Source organism: Siniperca chuatsi, linkage group LG17 (assembly GCF_020085105.1).
Source record: "Siniperca chuatsi isolate FFG_IHB_CAS linkage group LG17, ASM2008510v1, whole genome shotgun sequence".
Classification (NCBI taxonomy): domain Eukaryota; kingdom Metazoa; phylum Chordata; class Actinopteri; order Centrarchiformes; family Sinipercidae; genus Siniperca; species Siniperca chuatsi.
The window spans coordinates 490,001-503,495 of record NC_058058.1 but is presented as its reverse complement, the minus strand read 5'-3'; the positions used below and the strand labels follow the sequence as shown (position 1 = coordinate 503,495).

At 45.8% G+C, this 13,495-nt stretch overlaps 2 protein-coding genes across 3 annotated transcripts in view; both read right to left on the bottom strand.

Annotated features, from left to right (window-relative positions):
• Positions 1 to 407: 407 nt before the first annotated feature.
• On the bottom strand, positions 408 to 2,989 carry LOC122864569 (zinc finger protein 771-like). Its single transcript, XM_044172135.1, has 2 exons — positions 2,464 to 2,989; positions 408 to 1,839 (listed from the first exon to the last, which is right to left on the bottom strand). Exons 1-2 carry the CDS (start codon positions 2,654 to 2,656, stop codon positions 1,094 to 1,096), a joined length of 939 nt encoding a protein of 312 aa, XP_044028070.1. The 5' UTR covers positions 2,657 to 2,989; the 3' UTR covers positions 408 to 1,093.
• A 140-nt stretch (positions 2,990 to 3,129) lies between these two features.
• The window catches only part of dnai2b (dynein, axonemal, intermediate chain 2b), a 12,172-nt gene continuing 1,806 nt past the window's right edge, over positions 3,130 to 13,495 (bottom strand). Inside the window, exons 3-12 of one of the 2 annotated variants that reach the window (XM_044172079.1) lie at positions 13,240 to 13,361; positions 11,356 to 11,498; positions 11,163 to 11,276; positions 10,942 to 11,081; positions 10,736 to 10,858; positions 7,743 to 7,966; positions 6,914 to 7,049; positions 6,580 to 6,726; positions 5,643 to 5,867; positions 3,130 to 3,314 (exon numbers count right to left, since the gene is read on the bottom strand). In XM_044172079.1, the coding sequence (XP_044028014.1) occupies positions 3,240 to 3,314; positions 5,643 to 5,867; positions 6,580 to 6,726; positions 6,914 to 7,049; positions 7,743 to 7,966; positions 10,736 to 10,858; positions 10,942 to 11,081; positions 11,163 to 11,276; positions 11,356 to 11,498; positions 13,240 to 13,361 (1,449 nt within the window). In that variant the 3' untranslated portion in view covers positions 3,130 to 3,239. The remainder of the gene's footprint in view (positions 3,315 to 5,642; positions 5,868 to 6,579; positions 6,727 to 6,913; positions 7,050 to 7,742; positions 7,967 to 10,735; positions 10,859 to 10,941; positions 11,082 to 11,162; positions 11,277 to 11,355; positions 11,499 to 13,239; positions 13,362 to 13,495) is intronic. The other variant, XM_044172081.1, reaches the window with a different exon arrangement.

Genomic DNA, 13,495 nt, shown 5'->3' with positions numbered 1-13,495 from the left:
TATCTGGACTCGTGTACGTGAGTCGGACTCCGGACTAAAGTCAGCGGCCTCGGTGCAGCAGGACTGCCTGGGATCAGGCACCTGACCTCGGCCCGGCGTCACACCTGTGGAAGGTCTCAGGTGTCAGACAGCGCTCTGCAGCAGCGTCTCCATCAGACCAGATGGTTTAATATAAACCTTCAGATCTGCGTGGGGACGTCTGTCTCTGCTGCCGTCGGTCCTTTAGTGTCTCTACCTGCTGCACTCAGGTGTGTCTGACCTCAGAGAGACGAGCTGCTTAATAAAGACTGGATATATAACTGAGGGAACATCGTCCCACACGGCGCCCTCTGGCGGCTGCCGGGGAACTACAGCTGCACGATGTGTTCGGGACAGTTTGAAAATGAAGAAACGTTCGAGAGTCGTGGTTTGGGTAGAAAACATCTTTATTAGACTTCAGAGGAGCCGGTTACAGAAACCGAAGCTGGACAGAAGCTTCGCTCAGCTTTGGCTGTAAAACTTTCGGGTAACTTCGACTCGTTAACGAACGCTGTCGGAAACGCTGACCTGAGACAAGCAGCAGCCGGAACCGAAGACAAACCAATCAAACGCTTCGTTCTTCCGTCCGAATGAAGCTCAGAACACAAACCTGAAACTTCTGAGCTCAGTAGATTAACGAAACTAACGGAAACGGGAGCAACAGAACGTTACCATGGAAACAATAACCAATAACAATAACAATAACCAATCAGGGTCCGCCTCTTCACATGTCACATGATGGAGAAATCAGGATCGCTGAGAATAAAGTCAAAATTTTACGAGAAGAAAAGTCGCTTCAGGAAAGAAAATATTTCAAAAATAATATCTCGAAATGCGACGACCTCGTCTTTTTTATTACTTACTTTATTCTCAGAAATGTGAAACGTCATCATTTCAAGAATAAAGTCAAAAGTTTGAGGAACAAGTTTCAAACATTTCAAAAATAAAGTTTTTTAAAACCTCTTTTCTCATTATCACTTCCCCCTTAGACGTTCTTCCTCACAGCGATCCTCTTCCTCTTCCTCACAGCTCGGAAACAAACCGTCGAAACCACGAAAGGAACCGGACTGATCCTTTAAGGCTTCTTCTTCTGTGCGGGTCTGCTTCCCCCCAGACTCTCTCGGCTCTTCCTCCCGGGGGGGCACCTGTGCCTCTTCTTCTTCCACGCCTGTAGAAACGTCTTCCCGCAGTCGTTACAGGCGTGTGGTTTTTCTCCCGCGTGGACTTTGGCGTTTGCGTCGGGCTGGTGAAACCGTCTCTCTCTGCTCCGGGTCCTGGTCTGGTTCTCCAGCTCCCTCTTCCTCCTCTGAGTCGTCCGGTGAGTCTGAACGTGAAGCTTCAGATTCTCCGCGGCTTCGAACCGTTCACCGCACAAACCGCAGACCGGCTCGGCGTCCTGCAGGTGAGCTTTGACGTGCCGGAATAAAAAGCTCCGGGCCTTGAACGTCCGGCCGCAGACTCTGCAGCTCAGCGGTCCTCCTGGTCTACGGATCCTCTTTGGTTTAGGGTCAGTCGAGTCTTTGCTGTAGTCGTCGCTGTCCTCCGTCTCAGACGACAGCAGCTGGACGTCCTCATCTGGTCCCGCGGCTCCTGGTTCTGCCCGAGCAGTCCTGGCAGATGACAGGTCCACGTCCTCACCTGGCCTCGCTGCACACCTGGGATTATAGGTGAACTGGATGATGTCGGCCTCGTCCAGGTCTTGAAGCTGCTCTGCCTCCTGTTCCTCTTCAACGTGTGGGGGCTCTGGCTCCTCCTGGTCCTGGTCCTGGTGCTCAGGGGGGACCTCTTTGTTACTCACCAACAGCTGCTGCGTGAAGGCGTCTGCAGGGAAACAAACGTACAATTAACTTCAGCATTTCAAATACTGGATTGTTTTTGCAGTGATCCAGACCTGAGTACTGGACCTCAGACCAGAACCAGAGCCAATACAGCTGCTGATGAAGACCAAGCGATACGATGAAAAGCTCCAGAACAGACGAGCAAATGGACCTTGAGTCGCGACGGTTTTGTCAGCTGCTGTTTGCAGTCGTCACGTTCAACAGAAGAAACACTGAGGACAGAAACAGCAACTGGCAACACGTTTTCTGTTGTCCGAGCGTCCCTGAACGCAGCATCAAGGGACCTGAGAAACCCTGATCGGGTTTTGTTGCAGAAAACTTCAGGTGTCTTTGTTGCTGTTTTACGGCTTTAATGTGAGCAGGTGTGATCGGCCTCGTGCTGCCTGTGGTGTCCTGCAGGACCCTGAACGCATCACGTGCCTCTGGGAGTTACACCTGATTCCCTTTAGCTTCACCTGCGTAACACCTGAACCGGAACCGAGTCCCCCCAATACTGAAGCGCATCACCGGGTCTCAGGACGCACCGTGACACCTGCGTGTTGGGACTGTGACGTCCTCCAGGTGCGACGGGTCGCCTGTAACGGGCCAGACTCAGGTGTTCACTCACCTGCGGACGGCAGCTCCATGAGCGGCTTGTGGAGCGCGCAGAGCAGCGCGTGCTGGCGGGAGATCACCTCCTGACACAGAGCCGCCTCTTGTTCGTATTTAACGATGGTTTCTTCAAAAACTCCCAAAATCTCTTCGACCGCCGCGTTGAGCCGCTGACTGACGAAGAGCCGGAGCTTCTGGACCCGGGACATGTTCACACCGGGACACCGGGACACCTGGCTGCTAGCCTGCTAACAGCTAGCGGTGCTAACGGAGGGTCGCTTCCTGCTCTGACAGCAACAACAGGGGGACTTCCGGAGTCCTTCAGAATAAAAGCATCATCTCAACAACTCCAAACCGACCGGAAAGTGAAGCAAACACACTGATTTATAAATAATTTGAACTAAAGACACGTAAACACTAATAAACAACACAAAATAACAATTCCTCAAGACAATGCAACATACAGTATGTTATTATTATTATTATATTATATACAGACTATTTAACATCAGATAAAGTGACCCTTCGAGGGGGCGGGGTAACTGTCAATCATTTTGTAGTTTGGCCAATCAGAGGCTTACAATCCACTGTCAGTCAAAAACTGATTTCACCAATAAGCAGCCTGAACCAGCTGTGTGTAGTTCAGGCTGTTCTGTAGAAATATTGAAATAAAGTTTCCTCGTTTGCTTTCCAGAAACTGTTTTTATTGAATAAAATGTACAGTCGCTGTTTGTGAGAGAACATTTCAAACTGTGAAAACATCAAAACATTAAACATTAAACACGTTTTTATTCACTGTGACGTTCCAGTTTCTGAAGTTTCGGCTTCGTCTTTCACTTCTTTGTCTTCGCTGACGTCTTTCTCCTGCTGGAAAACAAAATGCGGACGTTTCAGTCTGACGTTAAAACTCAACTTCCTGCTGCTCTTTCAGGCCGAACTGAATCTTTAAATTAGATCAGATAATTAGACTTAAAATAATCCTTAAAGGCAGCTCGCGGTCCTTTACGAGAACGGTTTTCTTGGTGCCTAGATATTTTTTATATTTATGATCTCCCAGAGCTTTCAACCCTATATCCTGTACTTCTTCACTCAATGGAACTTGCTCAGGAGTCATCACATGACCGAAGTACAGGACTTCAGTCTGTTATCATGTGACCGACATCCTGTACCTGAACAAGTTCCATTGGCTGAAGAAGGCTGTAGGATATGGTCAAAAGTTCTGGGAGTAAGTGGATTTTTTTTTTTTTAAAAGAGTTCAGTTTTACTGTTATGTAAAAATCTAGCCAGCTGCTTCCTTCTGTTTCAAGTCTTTATGCTAAGCTAAGCTAGCTGTTTCCTCCTGTTTCCAGTCTTTATGCTAAGCTAAGCTAGATGTTCATCCTGTTTCAAGTCTTTATGCTAAGCTAAGCTAGCTGTTTCCTTCTGTTTCCAGTGTTATACTAAATTAAGGTAGCCATTTCCCCCATTTCCAGTCTTTATGCTGAGCTAAGCTAGATGTTCATCCTGTTTCTAGTCTTTATGCTAAGCTCACTGTTTCCTCCTGTTTCCAGTCTTTATGCTAAGCTAAGCTAGATGTTCATCCTGTTTCAAGTCTTTATGCTAAGCTAGCTGTTTCCTCCTGTTTCCAGTCTTTATGCTAAGCTAAGCTAGTTGTTCATCCTGTTTCTAGTCTTTATGCTGAGCTAAGCTAGATGTTTCCCGCTGTTTTCAGTTTATATGCTAAGCTAAGCTAGCTGTTTCCTCCTGTTTCCAGTCTTTATGCTAAGCTAACCTCCCGGCTGCTGGCTGTAGCTTCATATTTACAGACACGAGGATTTCCCAAAGAAGTCAAACTATTCCTTTAAAGTGAAACAAGTTTATCGATAAAATGTTAATGTTGAAAGGAAAAGTCCTGTGAGTCTCTCTTTTCCCCCATTTCCAGTCTTTATGCTAAGCTAAGCTAGCTGTTTCCTCCTGTTTCCAATCTTTATGCTAAGTTAGCTGTTTCCTCCTGTTTCCAGTCTTTATGCTAAGCTAAAATGTTAATGTTGAAAGGAAAAGTCCTGTGAGTCTCTCTTTTCCCCCATTTCCAGTCTTTATGCTAAGCTAAGCTAGCTGTTCATCCTGTTTCAAGTCTTTATGCTAAGCTAAGCTAGCTGTTCATCCTGTTTCTAGTCTTTATGCTAAGCTAAGCTAGCTATTTCCTCCTGTTTCCAGTCTTTATGCTAAGCTAAAATGTTAATGTTGAAAGGAAAAGTCCTGTGAGTCTCTCTTTTCCCCCATTTCCAGTCTTTATGCTAATCTAAGCTAGCTGTTCATCCTGTTTCCAGTCTTTATGCTAATCTAAGCTAGCTGTTCATCCTGGTTCTAGTCTTTATGCTAAGCTAAGCTAGCTGTTCATCCTGTTTCTAGTCTTTATGCTAAGCTAAGCTAGCTATTTCCTCCTGTTTCCAGTGTTTATGCTAAGCTAAAATGTTAATGTTGAAATGAAAAGTCCTGTGAGTCTTCCTCTTTCTTTTCCTCTGCAGTTGAAACTGCGTCTTCATTGATTGATTGATTGATTGATTGATTTTTTCTCCTCTGTGGTCGAAGTACAAAAAGCTTCATGTTCTGTGTGAAATCGCAACATAATTCCTCCGTTGGTTCACCTGAAGCTACGATCTCGTGTTGCGTTTCGTGTTTTCTGATAATAAAAAAGTCAAAATTCAGACTGAAGAAAGTGTTTCTCTTCATTACATAATGTTACATTAATAATATATATATATATATTTTACTATTTTATATATGATTATGATTGATTATGATTGTTCTCTTACTTTGTATAGTGCTCCGATGACCACGGGCACCACTGTTGCCTTTTCCAGGCCTTCTCCAGCTCTTCTCTTAGCCCTTGGTACTTCTCTTACTGCCATCGCTTGGTATCGCCACATCAACCACAACGGCTTTCCTCTGTTGTTTGTCAACCACCACGATGTCAGGCTGGTTATATATATATATATATATACCTCGGGTTTCCAGTCCATATATATATATATATATATATATATATATATATATATATATATATATATATATATATATATATATGCTGTATCTGTATATGAAAACCTGATTCTGGTGTGAAAATCTGTGACGCGTCTGCGAGTTTCAGATCAGCTGAAGAGAAAAGCAGGAAGCAAAGGGAGGACAGAAGGAAAGAGGAGGTGCAGCCCTGACCCGGTTCGCCTGGTCCTCCCTCTCGCTCCTCCTCCTCAGCTCCGTCTCCACCACGCTGTGGAAGTCCTTCTCGGCTCTGACGATCAGCTGATCGGGACCGTCCTCTCCGTCCTCTCGTCCTCCGTCCTCGTCCCGGCTCTGCTCCGACCGGCTCCTCTCCTTCAGGCGGATCTCTCTCTGGCGAGCCTCCAGGATCTTCTCTCGCTTCGTCTCGCGCTCAAACATCTGCAAACACGCACACAATTATTGATAAAGCAATGAAATCGATCGGTAAAGTCACTTCTGTTGATTATAAACATCTGCCGGCCGACATATTTACAATATTTAGAAAATAAACTCATTTGCCTGAAATGTTTCGTGGTTTGTTCTACAACATAAACCTGTTTCCGTCTGAAATGAGAATATTAAAGCTGCCACTATCAGTCGATCATATCAGTTAACTGTGTGATTCAAACATCGATTTTATATTTTTATCATCTTGAACAAAATCTCTCTGTTCACTACAGATCGTTCTTCTTTCTTTATCAAAAACAGAAATTGGAAAATGCTGAACAGATCAAATTTCCACGATGGCGTGTTGAAGTACTCTGCTGTGATTGGCTAATAGCTGAACTTGTTTACAGGTAAACACTGCAGGTTTGTTAGCAAGAAATAATACAAATATTGGGATGTTGGAGTGCAGCAGAGGAGTTTCTCAGTTCCTAACTGGGAAAAATAATATTCAGAAACGTTAACGGGGAGTTTAGATTTGTAATGCGAGGGGTGGCCAGGTGGTCCAGGGGTTTAAGATGCCAACCATGAACCGCAACGTCCCCAGTTTGAGTCCGGCTGGGGGACCTCTGTTAAATGTCTAAAAAAAAACTTTAAAATATCAATAACAAACATGTAGCTGATAGCTGATCAGATCTCAGCTCAGCGGCGTTTGAGTGTTTCTCACAGCAGCAAGGAGACTCTTCTCGTTCTTCTGGAGGGTCGACAGTCCAGAGCAGATCTCCAGCAGCGTGGCTCCGCCCTGCTGAGAGCCGCACGCCACTAAACGCCCGTTATCCTGAACCCGGAGGCTGTACAGGGCCTCGTCACACACCTGAGGACCACAACAACAAACAAGAACATTGACATCCACAACAGAAATAACAACAAAGACAACAACAGACAGGTCGGGAACATGTCGTACGTTTCATGACGACTGAAACTAAAAAACCCGCTGACCTTTGAAAACAGGTTTAAAAATGTGAGGGTTTTTTTACAGTGTACAGGTGAGATGGAGGCACCTTTAGACTCAGCGTGGGGTCGTTCTGTTTGAACAGGATGTCCCAGACGTCCAGCATGCCGTCCATCTTTACGGTAAAGAAGACGGAGGGTCTGACTGGACTCCAGCAGGCGTCCGTCAGATACGACATCTGATATCTGAAAAGGACAGATGACAGCAATCAGAGTCAGTCAGATCATTTAATCTGGTTTAAAACTGAGTTTAAGCCTTGTGGAGCAGGATGTCAACACGGAGTGCAAAAAGACAAGGCAGGTCAGGACAAATAGGACGAGATAAGATGAGACGACTCGAGACGAGAGGAGACACGATTAGACTGAGGTGTAAAGGACGAGGTGGTACAGGATGAGAAAAGACAAGATGAAATCAGATGGGACGTGAAGGAATGACTTAACACAAGACAAGAAAAAGACATGATGGGACAAGGTGACAAAACTAAATGAGACGGACAGGATGGGACAGGTCGAGATAAAACGGGATGAACAAGGATGGGGCGGGCTGGAACAGGACGACTGGAAACAAGACAGGAAGAAAAAAGACATAATGGGATGAGGCTAAATAAGATGAGACAAGATTAAGCTAGGTGAAAAGGACGGGACAGGAGGACACGAGACCAAACGAGCAGAGACAAAACAAGATGAAGCAACATAAACTAAATAAAATAAAACCAGATGAAACAAGAAGAGACGGGACAGATAAGACAAGAGACAGCAGAGAGGACCAGATTATAAGGAAATCTTATCTACTAGTTATTCATCTTTAAATTTAACATTAATCAGAGGTAATACTGTAAAATGTACATCATCTGCTTTCAAAGTCTGTCTGATTCCTACTTGGTCCACATGATGGACGACTCCTTGATGTCCTCAGACCAGATGCGAGCCGTCCAGTCCCCCACGGTGAGGAAGTTTTTGGGGAAGAAGGGGTTCCTCTGCAGGGCGTAGACGGGTCCGTGGTGACTGTCGTACGTACAAACGATCTTCTCTGCCGGAGTCTTCGCCTTCCTGTTACAGGAGACGACCACGCCCTGCTCCGTCCCCACCATGAACTTAGTCGGCTGGAGAGACATCGAGGACAGAGACAGAACAACGGCTACAGAGTTGAAACTGAAAGTTGAACTGAAGAGTTTCCAGAACTGTTCAATAACAAACTGGCCTCATATCGAGACAACAAAAAATTAACTTGGTGAAATATCAGCGTGCAGATGCAGCTTCCAGGTTTGTTACAGAAATGCTTTTTGAGTCACCGTAGCGATCTACTGCTAGCAACATTAACATTGTAGCTAAGGTTACAGCGCCACCAGGAGGTCTGAGGTGGTAAATACTGTGCGGACAAATGCAGAACGAATACACCTTTGTCGTGACGGAGGGGTTCGCATGTCCCTGTGACCCCAGGAGCTGTGTTGTCGGAGGCAATAGCTCAGATGACTTCTACTGTTGCTTTGAAAGACAATGGGACAGTCCTGACACCATCCCCCGTGACTCCATCCACCAGCTCCAACTGCCCCACCTCAGCAGGGGCCTGGGCCTCTCCACAACTGCCTTCCACAGAGGTCCCCCCTCCCCTACCAGACTGGTGACTCTCTCCATCCTGAAGAGGGACGTTCACAGGCTTTTCAAGAGTTTCAAGTGGTGAAGTCTTTTGAGTGCCTTGTGTTGTCCCACCTCAAATGTACACAGACCCCCTCCTGGACCCCCTACAGTTCGCCTACAGAGTGTTGGGGATCAGAAGTCCAGATCTGGACCAAAGATTGGGTCTGGATTTCCTTTCCAACACTTTAGCAGTAACTCAGAGTCACAAGACAGAAATAATTCACTGGACATGGTCATAGTTCAATGCAATCGAGTTTATTCTTTCACAAGAAATAAACCCGAGCTGGTCCCGGAGCCGAACTGCATCTGTCTTTTATGGCCCAAAACTTCCCTCCTACTCTGGTTGATTCTTCACCTACTTTTCTTAAGAATGAATCAAACTTTTCCTGGAAGTAATGGTGTCACATCTTCCATATTTGGGCACTCGGAAAGCCACTTCTAATGGAAGTGGGGAAAGTCCCGAGCCTTCTCTGCCTGGGCATGTTCAGGCATGTTTCTGACACCATTATATTCAGGGTGTTTCAGACTATATTTTTTTTTAAACTTAAATATTATGACACATTACATGTTTTAATACTCTATATAAAAATACATACATATATATAATCATATTTTCTATTTATGTTTCTTGACTTGTCTTTCTTCATATTTTCTTCTTACTATGTTTATTGCACCAATATACCTGGTGGCTGGACATAGTCGGGCTCTGCCTGAAGAAGCAACACAAAACCAAAAGTGTGTGGGCCCACCACAGGTGTGTTGCCAATCTGCCAGCAGGCAAAGGTGCAGGCCTCGGCCTGCTGGACTCTGGCTACAGAAACGTGTTCTAGGGACGTGGAACTTCAACTCTGTGGTGGGAAAGGAGCTGCTGTCATGGTTTGGGGTTTTGTATTTTGAAGGGTTCTCCTCTCCTCGTGTGTCTTGTTGTTTTACTTCCTGTCTTTGTTTGCTTTTCCCTCCAGTTTTGATTGTTTGCCCCACCCTGATTAGTTGCACCTGTGTCTCGTTGTCTCCCCTATTTAGTCAGAGTTTTTCCTTTGTTCAGTGTCAGTTGTCAGTCATTGTACCTGTGTCAAGCATCCTGATTTGTTGTTCTGTGGATTCATTGTTTCCCTGTACCTTGCCTGTCTGTGGACCATTGGACTTGTTTTTTCGGTTTTGACTGCTTGCCTGCTCCTTGTCTGAATTGTTTTGCCTCTGTTGGACTGCCTGAAATCTGTGTAAGCCTTTTGTGTTTCTTATCATTAAGTGGTTGATCTACACCTGTCCTGCCTACCTGTCTGCATTTGGGTCCTTCCCTGCTACCCTGCTTGACAAACTACAACAGCTGCTGTTGTTGCTGGAGGTGGCGCAACACTGACAAGGAATAGTTGGACTCACTGAGTCTGAGGTCGGATAACGATGGATAGCTCCCTTCGGGTTGGGAGTAAATCACCATCCCATGTGAAGGAGTTCAAGTATTTCTTGAGGGTAAGATGGTGCATCAGATCAACAGGCAGACCAGGGCCACGTCAGCAGTAATGCGGACCAGACTATGGTCATTCAGACGGAGCTGATCCTGAAGGTGAAGCTCTAGAGTAACCGGATGATCTACCTACCAACCCTCACCTATAAGAAGCTGAAATGAGTTTCCTTGGCAGGGTGTCTGGGTTCAGCCTTAGAGACAGGGTGAGGAGCTCAGGGTAGAATCACTGCTGCTTCATGTTGAGAGGAGCCAGTTGAGGTGGTTGATGCCTCCTTGACGCCTCCCTGTGGATGTATTCTGGGCTCATCCAACTAGGATGAGACCCTGGGCCAGAGCCAGGACACGATGGAGGTATTTTATATCCCATCTGGACTGGGAACACCTAGAGATCCTCCAAGAAGAGCTGGAACACGTGGTTAGGAAGAAGGACGTACCGGCTAATTTGTTTAGTCTGCTGCCACTGTGACCCGGACCCAGATAAGCAGCGAACAATGAAGAGCTGGGTCGTAGCAGCAGTCGCATTGTGAGAATTTAGTTGTAAATTTCTGACTCTTTCAGAGTTTTGACTGTTTTGGTTTCCATAGTGCTGAATCAGCTGTCAGTGGACAAGTCACAGTGAGATCTAGGACCACGGAGTGGACTGACGACCAAAGATTTCACAACGTTGCTCTCACAAGGGTCAACTTTAGTCTGAGACGGACCAGAATCACGCAGTAGATAGGGGCCTTATAATGTGGTGTTGGAAACCATAACAACAGATAAACCTCACCATAGTGGACTCAAACTCCAGGGAGATGGCTCCTAAAGCTCGGTCCAGGTTCCCCTCTCTGCTCGGGTCCAGAATCAGACGCTCTGTGGGCTCGCTCAACTTACGGACGTCCCACCATAGAACCTGACAGAGAGAGAGGGAAGACTTTTAATTCTTAAAACACTTTAAACACTGTCTCCCTGTCTCCCTGTCAGTTATCAGTCTACCTGTCCGTCAGTGGAGGCAGAGAAGGTGTCTGTCCCGGTCTTGGACTGCAGCCAGATGATCTTGTAGACCGGGTCTCTGTGACTCTGCTCCACAGAGGAAAACTCCACCGGCTGGCTGCCTCTCCTGGTGTCCCAGTACGCTAAAACAAACACACCCACAGGTTAATAAACCTCTTCACAGGCAGAACATTACCTGTCCGTCAGTCTGGACCCGAACCCACCAATCTGTCCGTTGTAGCTGCCTCCCACCAGAGTGTGGGAGTCTTTGGGGTTGTAGTCCAGACAGACGAGCGGAGACGCCGGCTTCAGAGTCATCTCCGGTCTGTTCGGGTTCTCTGAAAGAAAAAATAAATCCATCTGCGAACAGCCTGGACTCTGTGGTGGTTTTACTGTCTGTCTGTCTGTCTCACCCACCGATGTCCCAGATGTAGGAGTCCAGGCTCATGTCTTTGGAGCATTTCTGGAACTCGAGGCAGGAGTAGGCGGCCGCCAGCTTCCTGCCACCGTCAGGATGCCACGACAGACCGGTGACAGTACGCTTCACCTCGTTGGGATCTCTGCAGACACACAGGTGATAAAGTTTGTTTTCAAACTTTAAAGAAATAGTTTGACATTTTGTGAAATACCCTTTAAAACCAACAGATGTTAGTTACTGGTGCTACGAAGAGAAGCTGTTTACGTTGGGATCCGACTAAACAGGCTGATGGAGATTTATGGTCACTGGACTGAAGCTGCTGATAGCAGATATTTTGTACCACCACTTGTACAAATTTGAAAATATCTCCTCTGATTCAGGATTTAGTCTGGTGTTTTAAAGTGGACCATAACTCACAGGAACCTCATGAGTACTGGTAGCTTGTTAAAGTTGAACTCCAGTGATTTTTCCACCTCAGCGTGTCTCCAAGTGTTGGAAATATGCACACCAGGTGTCTCCAGGTGTTGAGGAGAACTACTGCACATGTTTTAAAGTAGCATAAAGCCTTCAGTGTCTCAGAGGGAGCTGTGTGCAGTCTGATAAATGTCCTCAAGTGATGTCACTTGAGTCGGCGTGGGTCGGGGCTGAAGACTACGAGTTTGAAACCGAAACAAATCTGTTGGTGTGGAGTTAGACAGAAGTGAGCTCAGCAGACCTCTGCAGCCCGCTGCTCGTCTCTGCTGCAGGCTGCAGGCTACGTTAGCCGCTACTAGCATAACACACCGCAATCTACCACCCAACTGTCAGAGGAAGAGTTGCACTGTGGGTAATGTAGGCGGCAGGTTTTGACGAGGGAGACAATCTCTGGTTCTGCTGCATCGATTTTCATCCTTTTTTTTTTTTAAAAACTGTCCATCATGAGTCCGACAGAGTTTCAGGAGTGTGATGATAAATCTGTGGAGGACGCTTTAAATGACAGTCAACTACATATCCCATGAGTGCTAATCACTGCTACACTGTCAAAGCCTCGTGGGAGCTGTAGTTGTTGAAGACTAACAAAATAACGCATATTTTGTTTTAAATGAGGAAGTGTTCAAATGTTTCAGTGCAGTTCGGCAGTAGATCCGGTAGAGTGGGGCTAATAATTAGTAAACTGAGCAATTTCACTCGCTACATCCCGAAGAGCACCAAATTATTTCGTTATTTTTTGGGGACTTTTTTGGTTTTGATTCTTCTTTTCAATAACAATCATTATTATCGTATCAAAGAAATGTATTCATGTTCGGGGATTCCAGCACACGACCAGCGTAACGCCGATCAACTGGTGGAAAGTGCATTTAATCAAGCGATCAAGTAATTTTTGTTGAGTATTTCAATTTTACGATACTTTTGCTTCTACTCTCGGAGGGAAATATTATATATACTTTTTACATTCGTCTGACAACTGGAGTTTACATTAAAATTTAACTTATAACTATAACTAAATATAGCACTTATAAAGGGCCCGTATAATGAGGACTTTTACTTTAATACTTTAAGTACATTTTGCTGGTAATTCGTCTGTACTTACTTTACTGAAGTAACATTTTGAAAGCATTTGTAGTTGAGTATTTTTACATTGATACATGCGTTATACATAAGCTTCGTACACAGAAGTCATTAATATGATCCACTACACTCCGCCTCACACATCTTCTTCTTACAAATATATGATATTAAATGTAAACATTGACTGCACGAGAGCAAATGTTTGAATGCGTGCGTTTAAAATATATAAATGTGTGACGGCGCCTCGTTCATTAACGCGTCAGGTATCGACACGGCACGAGCAACGCGTTCGTCGCCGAGTTACAGGTGTGACTCGTGCCAGAGTTCAGCTGTACCTGAAGACGTTGATGGTCTTGGCGGACGGCGGCTCCTGATTTTCCTCCACCTCCTCCTCGTCCTCAAAGTACTCCTGGTAGATGTCCACGGAGTTGTTCTGTCTGATGCAGTGCTCCATGACCTGGACCACACACACGGTGACGTCACACAGCGACCGGTGACATCACGGCCAGGGGCGTGGCTATGACGGCGGACACGCCCCACCGAACATAACAGCTAAACATTTCTGTCAACGTACGCCGACCTGAGCCAGGA

Coding starts and splice junctions, on each gene's coding strand:
- LOC122864569 (XM_044172135.1), bottom strand. CDS start 2,656: ATGTCCCGGGTCCAGAAGCTCCGGCTCTTCGTCAGTCAGCGGCTCAAC. Junction 1,840..2,463: donor CATGGAGCTGCCGTCCGCAG/GTGAGTGAACAC, acceptor GTTTCCCTGCAG/ACGCCTTCACGCAGCAGCTG.